This window comes from Chaetura pelagica, unplaced genomic scaffold (genome assembly GCF_000747805.2).
Source record: "Chaetura pelagica isolate M959 unplaced genomic scaffold, ChaPel_1.0 scaffold630, whole genome shotgun sequence".
NCBI classification, from domain to species: domain Eukaryota; kingdom Metazoa; phylum Chordata; class Aves; order Apodiformes; family Apodidae; genus Chaetura; species Chaetura pelagica.
In genome coordinates this window covers 1,650,531-1,665,509 of record NW_009951855.1, presented here as the reverse complement: position 1 = coordinate 1,665,509, position 14,979 = coordinate 1,650,531, and the positions used below count along the sequence as shown (strand labels likewise).

The window sequence follows — 14,979 nt, the reverse complement described above, 5'->3', positions numbered from 1 at the left end:
AGTCCGGGGGGAGAAGAGAAGACGTGGGTTATCGTGCTCGCTTCTCGTCGGTAAAAGTGAATGGCGGATGCTGTGATCCCTGGTGGTGGCGAGATGGAGCCGGAGCAGCATCAGCGGACGAAGAAGAGCAGCGCGGGCCTCCTCGGGGTGGAGGGTAATAGAGCAGAAGCCGCTGAGGACACCACACAAAATGGCGGACGCTCTGAGAGCAGTAGCACAAGGGAGGCGCTGCTGGTGGCTGCTGCTGCTGCAGAGGACAAGGTCCCCAAAAACCTCAGCATCACTAGCAGCAGCCAGCGCCGGAGCAGAATCTCAACGGCAAATGACCAACAGCAGCAGCAGCCGCCCAGCGCTGTGCTGGGGGGGCCTCCCCCTCTCCCTAAGCCCCCAGAAGACCTGCCCGTTAGGAGGAACTTTCAGATCCCCAGGAAGAGCAGAGACAAGAAAGGTTGTTCCTTCCCTTTCCCTTCCTTCTTTCCCTCACTCCTCTCTTCATCTTATTCATTAGGCAGGCTCTTTATGCACCTCACACAACTGCATGCAAAATCCTGCGGGTGTGGAGGAGGCTGTGGCATAGCTCGGACTAGCCAGGCTTCTGGGGATAAGATTTTTAGTGTGAGGCTTTTACATTCTTTCCTCTCCCTATCCCTCCCTCTCTTTCGTTTTTTTTTTTTATTTTGTCACGAGGAGAAAAAGAAACCAAAGACGGGAAACGAAACTCAGCTTGAATTTCAGACTGTTGCTTTAAAAGGACGGAAGAGCTGGATGTGATCAGGGTGGGCTTGAGTTTTGGACCTGGCTTTGCTTCTGGAGATGCAGTCTCATGCGAGAAGATGGTTTTTTTGGACACACATATGCAGAGAAGATGGTTTGCTTTTCTTTTTCCCCGACATCCTCTCTGAAGGAGATGGGTATAATTCTGTTTAGGGTAGACTAGCAGACACTGAGCAGAGCTGTTCTTCATTGATGATATGCAGAAGACATCTTATCTAGTGGAAGTTCCTTACTTTGCAGGGAGGAAGTGAGCATCCCACGTTCACGTGCCTCTCCTTGGAAGCATTCTTCTTACAATCCTTGGAAGCATTCTTCTTACAATCCTTGGAAGCATTCTTCTTACAATCCTTGGAAGCATTCTTCTTACAAGTCTCTAGGGTTTGCTTTTTGGTATTCAAGTAACTCTTCTGAAAGCCTGTGGGATTTCTTGCTTTTCGCAAGACTCCATTGGCTTCTGCTTGTCCTTGATTTTGTTAAGTGGTGTTGAAGACATGTCTGATTCCCTCCCTGAAACTTATCTCAGTTCTTGGCCTTTTGTCACATGGGGTCAGCAACATAGTATGTAGCACAGAAATACCTGTTTTCTTAGGCTTCTAGTTCTGAGAAGAGTCTTAACATCCAACTTCTTGAAATGTTTTCTTCTGTAAGGAAGAGATGAAGGTAGGTTTATTTCATTATCCAGTCTTTCCCTCCTTCCATTTTTGGCAGTAATGCCCCCTTTTTTCTTTTATTCCTTTCCCATTGCCACCCTATGAGGGGTGATACAAGTTTGGCAGAAATTCATTGTAAAAGATTGATTTGGAGGAAAAAACAGCCTTTTACTCATCCGATGGATGTCTGGATAAAATATGGTGCCTCTTGCACTTCCATATGACAGATCAAGTGTGCTTACATTTGAATACCTTTAAATATATCTCAGAAATGTTTATTTCATCACATACAGTTGAAATTTCTCTGTTGCATTTGGTTCCATTGTGAATGAAAATCTGCAAAATACTTATTTGGGCCATCTAATTCATCACTAGCCTGTGCAGAACCCTCTCAGACAATGTGTAGAAAATTTTAGATGATGCAGTTCAAACATCGGGCTTCTCTGGCTTCTAATGTAGAAGAGAAAGCCATTCTTTGCCTACTTCTAAAATTCACTTGCTAATGGCAAGATAATTTGATCCATTCTTAAGCACTTTTAAGTGTATTTGTTCTTTTTTTCTTTCCCTTTCAGCTTATGAATACGTCTTGGACATTTTAATCATACTGGCAACAGTTTCTACAATTTTTAAAACAGGCCCTTTTCCATTTTGTTCATGCTGCTTGCAGGCAAGTGGTTGCTCATTGTTGGTCTTGCGCCATGTGGTCCCATAATGCAAAGTGCTTTGAGAGTACATGTCATAGGCATGGTTGGCAAAGGTGCACTAGCGTGAAAGCTGGCAGCACCATCTTTAAGGACAATCAAATTGCTATAGGGATTGGTATTGGCATTTGAGAAATGATGCTATTAAATCAGTTCTGCAACTGAACAGCAATGCAGTGGTCATCCGATGTTGTAGTGGCATATGCTTACAACATGCTTAGTTCTGGTGTTCAGATGTCTTGTTAAATTACAGAATAATCAGAATATCATCTGTCACTCTCAAAAGAGCACTCTGGGTTAGATTCTGAATTCCAGCATGGAACAACACACATGGAAGCTTCTTCCATCCTTACTTGTCCTTGTTTATCAACTTTGATTTTATTCCTGAACATACCATCTTGAGAGGTCCCTGCTGTCTTGATTATGAAGACTGATCTGTTTTGTGCAAACTATAAAATCTGTACAGAATTACTTTGGGTGGGGTTTGGGTTGGGGGTTTTTTTGTGTGTATTTTCTTCTTTTTTCAAGCCCAAGATTGTTTTGGAATTAAAAATTGAATCTGCAAAACAAAAATGTAAGGTGAAAATCCTAGGAAACCTGGGATTCAGCTGCTCATTTAGCCTTTCTGGAATTTATCTCCATCTCTATTTTGAGATTAATGAGGGACTGAAAATCAACAGAAGAACCTTGTTTATGTGGAGAAATGGATCTAGTGGAAATGCACTTCTTAAAACTAGCTGTGGTTAGTTGTCACAAAGTTTTTCATCTGCCTTTTTTTTTTTTTTTCTTTTCCTAGCAGAAGAATTTGGGAAACCAAAGTGAAAAAGGAATAGGTTGCCTATGGGATTTCTTTCGTGTTTTCCTAGTCAGAATTGTCTTGGAATGTTTCTGTTTTCTTGGTACATACATTCTAGTAGTGGTGTGGTGCTCTTCTGACTAGCTTACGTCTTTTGTTTTAATCTTGGCACTATAGCCAGTTGTCATGGCCCCTTCTAATATGATTGTCAGATCTACTCAGGTGTCCCAAGTCTTCCTGAAACTTCAAAGATCTTTGTTTAATAGGATGAGGAAAAAAGTTTTCATGATGAAGTACTGGAAGGACTATTTTTGACTTACTGAGCTCTGAGTGATCCTCATACCAAAACACAATTTCAAAAAACTTGTTCAAGTAACCAATGACTTAAAGGGTTGCTTGTTGTTAAAGGTTGGACAGGAGTTTCTGTAGTCAGTTTTATAGTTAACAAACAACTGCTGTTTCTCTGGCTGAGTGGAAGACAAAATGTCTTGCTTTTTGGCCATTAATTTCTTAGCAGTACTTGCTTGAAGGTCAAGGTTGTCCCTTTCCTACTTAATAGTATTTGGTGTTTCATTTTACCTTTTCTTTTGTCTTCTAATTTTCCATATCTTTGGAAGGGGTATGTATCTGCTCTTTTCTACTTGCTGTTTCTACACTGGGATTTCATTAAGCAGTCCTTGAACTTGATAGCTACTGAGCCCCCTTCTAAGAGTGAAAGACATTTTCAGTAAAAAAAAAATAAATCACCCAAGTAACAACATTGTGATTCATTAGCACCATGAATTTTTGATCATATTCTTAAAGAAGGTTTAAAGAAAATCATAATTGTTGGTGGAGTTCTTGTAGCAGGAGCATGTTATTTTTCAGGAGTGCTAATGCTCTGCCAACTTACCTGGTAATCAAAGGGTAATTTATTTACCTTCACTTGAAAGATAGTTCAGAGTTCCTTAAAGAGAATGCCTCTTGTCTTCCTCTTCTTTACATGCTGCCTTAAAGGAAAAAAACCCAAAGTAACAGAAGCCCACTAACTTCAGATTTTATATTTTCAAGTTGAAGCACTGGACAGCTGTGAAAGAGAAACTTAAAGCCACTAGGGAATTATGTGCATCTGAACATACAGTGTAATGTCAGTCCCTACACTAGGTACTGTATTAACTAGCCTTAGCTTCCACCTAAAGATATTTCTATGTTTCAATACACTGGGTAGAAACTAAAGAAAACCAGTATTTATTGGCTTATTTTTGTTCTGCAGAGCAAAAACCACAGCAATTGACTCGCATGTGTTATAAGGATGCTGCACGTTCTTACACTGTGAAGTTTAATTTGCACAAGTCCAAATAAACAGGGTTTGTATAGTGAGCCTAAATATATATATATGTACACTCTGCTGGTCTTTGATGTGGTGTAGGACTGGAGATAAGCTTAACAAGCTCATCGTCTGCCTGTGATGGTAGGATAGGGTGACTGCTATAGAAGGTCTAGCTTAGTACTTTTCAGGTTCTTTCCTTGCTTCTGAAATCCTTTGTTAAGTGAGGTGCAGTCCCTTTTAAGTGACCTTTTAGAAAATAGCTGCCCTTTAGCACCAACACTTAGATGACAAATTGAAAAGTGTTGCCTTGCTGCCTCAGTAAGTAGCATTTCAGGTTTTTAGTAAGAACCTGAAGCCTGCAGTGCCTCAAGTTCTGGAAAAACTGCAAAAGTGAATGAGCCTGTCATGAAGCATGCATATGGGTAGTGTGTTTTAAGAGTCATACTCCAACAAGGAAAAAAAGCTCACGCCATGCCTTCTTAGTTTTTTTTAGTGTTGTATATGGTAGTTTTTCTGAAATTCTAAGTTACCTTTTTTTTTTTTTTTTAGCTTTATGATTACAGTGCTGTCCTGCAGCTAGTTTACCACATTTTCCTTGCTCTGTCCATCATTTGGCAACTCAGAATACAGTTAGCAGGCTGCCCCTTCTTCAGGTATGGGTTGTTTGCCGGTACTGTATATGAAAAGGTGTTAGGTAGACAGGACCGTATTTAGTGTTTTGTAAGTGCTCTTCAAAACCTAAGTAGTGTGTTAGTTCTGTGAGGATTATATGTTGAATAAATTCCATTCTTGTTCCTTTTTTTCTCAGTCAGTGGCTGATAATGAAGGCAAGAACTTAATTTATGCAGGAGCTCAGGCACACACATAATCTTGCCGTAGTTTGTTTTCTTCACTTCATATCGAGTGGACAGTACACATCAAAGGAATAGAATGTCCTTTACTGTGAACTTTTTTGGATTATTAAGCATTTTCCTACTGAAAGGTGGATGTAGGGTCCTGTTCTTGGACTGATACCATCAGTTAGGAGGAAACAGTATTGTTCTAATGTGATCTTTGTTCTCAAATTGAAAAATTGGAATCTCAAAAGTGACTTTTGTGCCCAAGTACTGAAATTATTTCAGTTTTGAGCTGTCTTTGTTACAAAGGTAGCAGCAGCCCTCATTTAAGGCATTAGGCAGAGCTCTTCCATAAATCTGTTGAGAGCTAATTGTAGTAGTTTATGTAGGTTCTCCCCAGCTGAAGAACAGGGGGACTTACTGTTCTTGGACAGCTCTGTTTTGGCTCACTCGTCAGAGCTTGCACAAAGCAGGAAATGTTTAAACACAAGTGGGAACACAGTTGACAATATTTGAATGAATGGCAGGATCTTAACTGATGTAATAATATGTCTCTTCCTAGATTTGCATCTGGGAGGTAGGCAAGACATTATGGTTACTAACTACTCCTATGGGGTTTTCTACTTGCTTGTGCTGAAACGGAAGAAGTAGGCTGGAATTGAGCATGTGTTTTTTGGGGAAAGGAAGAAGAAGGGGAAGGGTACAGTAATCACTATTAAGAAGCAGTGAAGGACAAACAGCTGAACCTTCTGCTTTGGGTAGTCATTTCAGGCAGAAGAGGAGCAGGCAATATGTGAAATTCAGGCACTACAACACTAGGGTTTAATAATGCCTCGTCAGAAAGATCTAAGAGGTGTTTGGGGATGAGGTGGCACAGGAGGTGCTTTTCCCGGTGTCTGTATATCTATTGGAGGCTTGTTTTGTATTTTACTAATAAGTATTTCTTCAGTGCAGTTACATTCAGTCTTGGTAATGCTAAGTTGAGAATTTCATTCACTTGCAATTATCTTTCCTCCCATTTTGCTGTCAGCCTTTGAAGAATGAAGACTTTAAGGATGTTACATAAGAACGGTTTCTTAATCACTTGTCTAACTTCCACTCTTAAAAAAAAATAATCTCTCATTCATGATCACTGGTGTTGGAATAGTTACTGTACTTTAGTTTGCAAATGTGGCATTATATTATAAAGTGTTTGTAAATGCAGCTTTTACTAAATAACACAAAATGGTTCAGTTGTAGTGTAGAATGTTTGTTTTATATTAAGGCTAATGCAGTAAGTATTTCCTGCAAATGGAGCAAAGATTGTTGTCTTCATCTACTACGGCAATATTTAATGGAGTTGGAGGTACACTCTGAAGATGTAATTAAATTTAACTTGCTGTTAGAATAATGGTAGATTCTTTTACATGAGAGTAGTGCTATTGTAGTTCATTCCTAACCGTTGCAACTTCTAGCCATTTCAGGTGGTGGTGACTTGGGGGTTTATTTTGGTAGAGAAAAATAGTCCCTCTTAGAAAAAGAGCAAAAGCATTCTCAGAAATACCTGTTGGGAATACTTCTGCAGATACTACAGAAGTACTATACTTTTTGTGAGTATTTTGGAAGTAATCCCATGGAGAAAATACTTGCTATGCTGAACTAGTTCAGTTCCCCCAGGAGTATTTTCCTAGATGTAAGTCTCAAAATCTGCACTTAGGTTCTCTGCTGGCCCACTCTGGGGATCAGTTTGTCACTTTCATTACCCCAGTAGAGATAAAGCATCTTGGGGAACTTGAGTGTGTTCTGAGCAGTTGAGCAAAGGTTTGCCCAGAAGATTAATTCATACAAGAGCAAATTAAGGGCTTTCCTTTCAAAGCAGTTCTCATAAGGGATAAGATCAGAAAGCGGGAACCCAGGCAGTGTGTTTTTTGGTTTTTTTAAAATTTTTATTTATTTTTTTTTTACTTCTTAAGACTGTACTGAATTTATTAATATTTAACCTAATTACCATAAAGAAACAAACAAACAGCCCTGTAACTGTTCTAAAGAGAGGCTAAGCTATGAAACTTTTGTTGAGGTTATTATTAAAACAAACTGTTCCTGGATCTTACTTAAAACAACTAATTAGTTTAATTAAAGTACTAAAAGTTTAACTAAAGTGTTTTGCAATACATATCAGATAGTTTCAAAAGATAGTAAATTCAGATTTGAGGTACATTACTTATTCACTTCTGAGAATTAGCTTTTCAAGAGTAATAGTAAAGAAGCATAAAGAAATTGGGTATTTTTTTTAAGATGCTGTGCTTTTAAGCAGCTTAGATTTCATAGCCTAAATTCCATCTCTTTTGACTATATTAGGTGTTTTGTATTCTAAATTGAATCATGAACCATTTCTCTTAATGCATGAAGTATCATTGAACTGGAAAACTTTGCAATTTTTTCAGATGTGTATTGGAGTTGATTATTTTATTCCTTCTCTTATAGCACTCTTTCAGCCAGTAGCTGTAGGCTCTCGAGAATTTGAGGATATTGTGAAGATTCTGCATTCATCTTACTTGGAACCAAATTCAGTGTCCAGTTTTAATTACAAGAAAGCAAGCTTAGTTCATAGTGAACTGTTGGAAAAGGAAGTGAGTATGTTTGTGGCTTTTCATTATGAATGAAGTACAAGTCAAATGACATTTAATGTGTTTTGGTTTGTATTTTTTTCTGAGACTGGAGGCAAAGACCTGGAGATTATTTTCAACTTTTGTCCTTGATAAATTATTCCAAACTTGCATCCCCAAAAATGTAAGCAGCTGTTTTTGAGTCAAGTTTGTTACTGCATGAAATCTAGCCTGCCAGATACTCTGAAAAGACTTAATGAAAAATTTTATTTGGCACCTCCTGTCTCTGTGCAAGATTAGTTTTCAAAAAATGCCTTCATTATTACGTATTTTTAGTAACCTGGAAAGATGTTATAGTGTCCTATTTGAAAGGCCTGATGTTTCTTGTGAAGCTTCAGGTTAAAATATTTTTCTGATACTAAATTTATGTAGTCTCTGTAATTTGTTGTTTTTCAAGAAGTACCTGAAAGAGTTGATTACTTGAACTATTAAGTGGAGTAGCTTGGTTGAAGCATTTCTGCTGTACCTTACCTGGTGTCTCTTAAATCCAGCATTGGCTTTCTCTTATAACTGTGAAATAAGTTTTCAGGCCCAGTGCCAAAAAGCCTCATGTATGGAGTAACTGAATGTAAAATTGCTTGCTAATAATTGCTACCTCAGAACTATAAGGTAAACAAGCATTTTTTTACTTTTATGGGTTGTGGTTACTCTTAAAGAGTACTGCAACTGATGAAAACCACCTCAGTAGCAGTGAGGTGCAACTGCAAAAGTACATGCACAACACAAGCGATAATGGTCTGTCTCCTAAAAAGAGAAAAAGGCTTATTTCTGAAATGTCAAAGATAAATAGAGAAAGCATTGAGCTGGATGCCTCTAGCTAGTTATGCTATAAAGATAACACTAAAACATTACTTCACAGGTTTGTTTGAAGAGTGTCCTTAAAAAATAGCAAATATAGAAGTCTTTGGGCAGATTAAGTCAATGGTATTTTCCACAGATATAATGTTTTTGAAGTTTACTTGTAGCATAATACAGTATTTAAAAATATTTTAATGATTTTTTTACACTTGGATCTGCTAACATAGATGGGGCCTTAAAACACTGACACTCTAATGTGACAGCAGTAATCTGTCTACACCTTCTAAGAACTTTCTGTAATAATAGTTCACAGAAAAACGCAGAGAGCTGAAATTTGATGGTCGCCTAGAAAAAGAGCTTTCTGAAACCTATGCATTTCTGATGGTTGATCGACCTCAGGTAAGAAAGCGAAGCGGCATGTAAAATGCTTTCTCCTCTTTTTCACTTAAGAGTTTTTGTTTTGGTTTTGTGTGTTGTTTTTTTTTTAAAAAACTGTTCATAAGGGAGACTTTTGCTCATTTTTAAGATATGGATAAGTCTAACTGCTTCATACTTGAGTGTTTGACAGTTTAACAGTTTATATAACAACTCAGACTAGTCTTAGCTCTGGGTGGTTTTGTTTGTAACCTTGTTTAGGAGAGTTGTTTTTTTTTCTCAATCAAAATTCTGTAGTTGTTGTTTCACTGTTCTTTTCATGTTCTGGCTTTGCTGATAGACTTGCTTAAAAAAACGTCTTTTCTCTTTAGATCCAAAGCATTTGTGAAAAGGGGCTGCAGGTGGGCCACTCCAAAATAGCAATTCTTGGCAGCCCTTCTATGGGTAACTATCATTTGATTATTATGTGCTGGTGTTACTATGAGTTGGGAGATAATGTGATGCAGTTGTGTGAACTTTCAGTAGTCTTTCTCTCACTTATGGCACAGACATCACAGCTGAGTATTTTTAGCAAAATAGATTGACATCAGAACATTATTTTGTAACTGTTTTTGACTAGTTCATTTTAATTCCTTCTCCAAAGGAAAGAACTAATTCTCATTTTGGCTTAAGTAAAACCAGTATATCATGTCTTCACAGTAAAAATTCAGAGGCAAAAGAGCTGGTGCAGTCTATGCTTGTGTGCCCCTTTGTACCTGTAGACATGCATGTGTATGCGCTCCAAAATACCTAATAGAAACAGCAGCTCATCTTCGTGTTGATTTAGATAGAACTGAAGTTCTTGAATCCCCAAATACAAGAAGAGCACAGATAAATTGGAGACTTGGAAGACTCACAAGGTGTTAAGAGAACTGAAAGCGCAAAGCTTTTCAAATAGGGAATTAAGAAAGAGTTCTGATGTGCTCTGTAAGATCAAAGATACAGAAGTGACAATATGAATGCTGAAAGCAGGACAGATGCAAGGGAGGAGAGAACAAAGGTATATGAGGGTATAATTTTTTTCTGTTTTAGCCAGTAAAGGCTCTGGCACAATTTATCAAAGCAGTTAAATACACACTTGGAATGAGAGGAACTGAAGCAAACTGGATGCTTTTATGGTTGCTTTTGTGGCTATATACCTGAGTTCAATTAAGAGTTACTTGATCTGAGGTAGTCAGCTGAACCAACAAATGGCAGTGTATGTTTAAGGCTTTACAAGCTATGCAGTTATGTTTGAAGTCATGAAAACAATAAATTGTTTTACCTTTCCATTTGAGTGCCACATCACAATTCCAAAACAAGTTTTTTTGTCAACAGTGTGGGATGAAAGATTGCTTAAGATGTCAGTTGTTTTCCTGCTTTATTTCTCATTCATACCCTTCAGTGCTTATCTCCACATTGTGCAATGGGCCATTGTGTAGAAGAGCCTTAGATGTTGAAAAAAAACAACACCTGGAAGCAGTATCTGTGTAGCCTTTGGGCAGGGCTTGTCCTCTTGGTCACCACCCTTTCAGTAATGGGTGTGTGCTGCTTTCAAACTGAACTAGTGTCCATATTGTGCTATGGTGTTTCATACTGCAGTTGGTGCAAGGAAACATTTATTCTGTTGTCTTGAATTTGCAAGTTGTGAACATGCCCGTACAACTTTCTCTGACAATATTAAAAAAAAACAACTGTTGTATCTTTATTGTTTGTTATACAGTGAGCTTCAATCCCATGTAATGCTTCTTAAACTTCTAACAATTTAACATTAGCATCACGTGATTTCTTTTTTTTAATACTCCTCTCAGGTGTGTATCTCTCCAGGTATGCTGATTTATTGCAGCCTAATCCTCTAGAAGCTGGAGCTACTGGAGATGTGATTGTGTTTAAAGTAATAAAGGTAAATTTTTCTTGCTTATTCTTGAACAATGATATTACTGATAAACTAAGATGGTTTTAACCTATCTTACTGAACTTTTATTTACACAATTATCTGTGTATAGAGAAACTAGAACTATGCCAGGTTTGAAAAATTTGTGTTGATGCTGAGATTAAGTAAAGCATGATACATGGCAAAAATGTCTTGTTTTCTTTGGAAGTATGAAAATAATGTACTTATATAAATGGCTTTTTAGTGGCTTGTTTTCATTTCCTCACTCTTAATTCCTTTGGTACTTGAAGCAGTTTGTCAGTTTTCAGGACAAAGCTTGTGCTGACAATTCTTCTGCTTTATTACAGGGAAAAATGAAAAGCATCTATGACCACATTGGTATGAAAGCAATGGAGTCAGCAGTAAAGAGTGCATTAGACCCAACACCAAAGCACGAGTGTCATGTTTCAAAGAATGCAAATAAAGTAACCTCCTTGTTGGCTTACAGAGCCTATGAACTTACTCAGGTAGGGGAAAGCTGTGTGTGTGTTACCTTCTTATATAAGAACTTTACAAACAGAACTTTAGAAATGATGGAGAGAAAATCACTGACAATACTATGATTACTGAGCGTGTCCTGTAAAGCTGCAGTCGGGTGTATGTTTAGCAGTAGGACACAGATGCCTGTATGAGAAATTACAGAATGATATGTCAGCCTTTCCTATTTCTTTTAAAATATCTGGACCTGATGGAGGTTATCTCCTTCAGAGCAGGATGTAGGTGGAATAGGAGGTTGCTAGGGAATATATTTGGGGACTGGAATGTAAGTTGGGGAGGAAAGGAGATATGTGGAATTTGAAGTGTAAAAGTAGAACTCACTAGTGGGCATTAAATAAGGCTCCTAAGAGGGAAAAAAATGGCTAGGAAGGAGCAGCATTTTTCCTTCTTTTCTTTTTTTTCTTTTATTTCCCTTACCAAAGTCTGAGTTTTGGAGATGGTGAGGGAGGAGAGAATGCAATCAGTTCCAAGTGTCTCTGTTCTTCTAGCTTTTCCATCTCTGTTCCTGAAGTAATCTGTTGCAGTCATATTATTCCATCCAGTCTGTAGATTTCAGGATACTTCTTGAAAGCATTCTCTTCAGTATCACAACTTCTTTTGACTATTGTAAACCAGAGCTGGGCACTGAATCAGATGGCTAGAAAATTAATCTATGTTTTAATTTCTCACTATGAACTTGCCTTAATTAACAATTTTCTTAAACATTAGGATTTTGTGACTGAACTAAGGATGGACTCCAAAATTCATACCAATATTTACATTCCACAGTGGAATTTTTTTTGTTTTGTTAATTGTCCCTTACCTCATCAATAAACATATTTTCAAATAAGCATTGCAGAATAATTTTTTCATTCTTGATTAGCCCCTAAAGTAATGTCCATCCTGTCAGTATTTGATAAAGGGGAGAGAAGAAGGTGGAAAAATTTCCATAATTGATTGTTCCATAAAATACACAAGAGAACAACTTTTAAGAGCTTCCTTATTTAATATGTGAGCTTTTGAAGAAATAGACAGTTGGTAAAAGGAATGTAAATGTGATTTAATGTGGTAACTTAGAACTTTTTTTAACTATCAGTTAATGTTTGGCATAATGGTTTTCAAACAAACTCCCTTATTGTATATTTAAATAATTAAACAATGTGTATTTTGTAGGTTATTCCTGTGAAACAGAGTACAACTTTCAGAGAAGAAAGGTCATTGATTGTTAGTACATTTGCAAAACACAGTTTACAGATGTCTAATTTAACACTGTATTAACTTATTTTTCTAGTACTATTTTTATGAGTATGGCTTTGATCAGATAAGGCGAAGACCAAGACATGTTTGTCCTTATGCTGTGGTTTCGTTTACTTACAAAGATGAAATGGCGCAAGTGCCAAAATTCTTGCCCCCATCAAGGTAAGCTAGGACTGAGTTTCAAAAAGACTTCATGCAGTATGAAAAATTCATAGCTCTTGGCAGTAGCTTAGAATTGGTGTAGATCAGTTCAGTGCTGAAATGAGTGGACATGTCACAGCAACATAGTGTAATAAATATTTCTCACGCAAAGCAAAAGATGACAAACTCGGTTTTGTGCAGCAGGCTGACACCTGTAGGAAGCAAGTTCTGCTGTGCTTTTCACTGACTCACCTTCTGTCAAAATGGAATCCATGTATGAAGTGGGTTTTTGGTTTTTTTGCTTAACTGAGGAAATTTACAGACATAAAAATACCCAGTGCATTATCTTGCTAGGTATTCTAAAATACTATTCTGTATAGTTTGTCACTGGACTCTTCACTGGTGGTGTCATTGCTTGGGAAGAGAATATATAAATGGGTAGTTGATTTACAGATAAAATATGATACTGCAGCTGATAGGAAGGCATCCAGAGGTGAAAACTGTACTCTGTAGTGCTTAAAAAAATTGTCAAAATATCTAAAATAGCACAAGATACTGCAGCAGTGATAGCTTGAGGTTAGAAAGCAAATTACCAGAGTTGCTGTTTTATTAGACTGATAATCCAGAACTTTGTCTCAACCTAGTCATTCTGTCTTTTTTTCTTTTTGTTAGATCAAACAGCTTCAACACAGACAGAAGTACAGGTAAGATGAGTTGAAGTTTATTGCTTTTTATAATACAGACATGGAACATTTTGGAGGTTTTTTTTCCCCTATGTAGTTGTATTTGTCTCTGACCAGAATGATTGCTTACTTACGCAGACTGTATACCTGAGTTTTATCTTGTACCATGCTGATTGCAAGCATCTTATCCTGATACTGGATGATCAGACACCTTCATGTGTATCTTCTTTTATTAGAACAAACCAGAACTGAAAAAAATGAAGTTTTTACCCCCTCCTTTTCTACTTGTAGCATAGTGAGAACTTCTGTTCTCTTGAATCTTCTGTTCAGAGGCACTCCCAAGTGATATCATCCTCTGTTCTACTATTCTTTTGAATTTCATTCCAGCAAAATACTAATATGTATGAAAATGGTTGACCATTAAGGTGAGGAAAGATGATATCACTCCATAGATGGCGGTATAAAAGACATGCTTATATAGACAAGTACAGGTAACATACCAACCTTCTCTACTCTGCTCAGAGCAGATCAAAGCAAAATAGGATTAAGGACACCCTGTTACCTTTTAACGTATCATTTAACACATTAATGTCTGATTTGGTATTAGCATGGAATGTTCCCTAAACTACTTTTGGAGATTTGGCAGCCTCTTTACTGCCATTTTCTTTCAGTCCTGCCTAACAAGTAGTTTCACTTAGTCTTTCTTTCTCAATTTAGATAAATTGAGTTGTACCTTGTGGAGGGGGCAGCTTTGGAATAACGGCAAACTTTTGTGCCATGTTTCTTTGAAATCAGCAGCATGTCCTTACCTTCCGTGCAAGCTGTGAGTATTACCATTTAAATAATAAGTTTTAAATACTTTGATGTTAATACTGCTTCTAGTGGAGGCTGGTGAGTTTTTGAGATATTAAGATGAAAATCTAAAATACACAGTGCCTGGACACTTCAAATATGTCAGACTAGACTCATGAGTCATGCCTGTCTAGGTTGTCTTTTAGTTCATACACACAACTTTGTCAGCATCACTTTTTTGTTTATTTGGTTTTTTTTGTTTGTTCCTTTAAAGTGGCACACACTCCTTTGCAGGAATAAACACCAGTGGCTCATGAGATAGTCCAAGAAACTGTTTGAACTGTTTTTTAAGGGCATGTATTTGATGGTGTTTATTTCGTCCATGAAGGTAGGACTGTGGGGGGGAAAAAGAGATCTTTATATTATTTCTCTCCTTCCCTCCTCCCATCCTTTGTCTCCAGTCCTGAGAAGCTTGAGATTGAAAAAGTGGTGAGCATTGATCAATTGAAGAAAAAAATTTCACCAGCATTGTTCTTTAAAGAAACTTACGTAGGAGCAAAAGAAGGTAAATAGTTCTATCTTCATTTTTATAAATTCAGAATTTTAAAAAGTTTTCTGAATTACAGTTTTGTTTCTGTTTTTCTTATCTTTTCTTTCTACCCTTTGTATTGTGTCAGTGTTGAAGAAAGGCATGTACTGCAGCCTTTATGAAGTTGTGGAGAAGTCCCGTTCTGGTAGTCACTTGGAGAGTTTACTTCAAAAACTAGAAAAGGAGAAACTCGTGAGTGCAAGAG

The 14,979-nt window shown here is 37.4% G+C and overlaps 1 protein-coding gene across 1 annotated transcript in view; it reads left to right on the top strand.

The window, feature by feature from the left end:
• The first annotated feature begins 60 nt into the window (after positions 1-60).
• The window catches only part of FAM208A (family with sequence similarity 208, member A), a 28,515-nt gene continuing 13,596 nt past the window's right edge, over positions 61-14,979 (top strand). The window contains exons 1-11 of the mRNA XM_009993390.1: positions 61-448; positions 7,530-7,675; positions 8,816-8,908; positions 9,256-9,328; positions 10,714-10,805; positions 11,144-11,302; positions 12,604-12,731; positions 13,383-13,414; positions 14,111-14,216; positions 14,647-14,750; positions 14,863-14,966. Coding sequence (XP_009991692.1) covers positions 61-448; positions 7,530-7,675; positions 8,816-8,908; positions 9,256-9,328; positions 10,714-10,805; positions 11,144-11,302; positions 12,604-12,731; positions 13,383-13,414; positions 14,111-14,216; positions 14,647-14,750; positions 14,863-14,966 — 1,425 coding nt within the window. The remainder of the gene's footprint in view (positions 449-7,529; positions 7,676-8,815; positions 8,909-9,255; positions 9,329-10,713; positions 10,806-11,143; positions 11,303-12,603; positions 12,732-13,382; positions 13,415-14,110; positions 14,217-14,646; positions 14,751-14,862; positions 14,967-14,979) is intronic.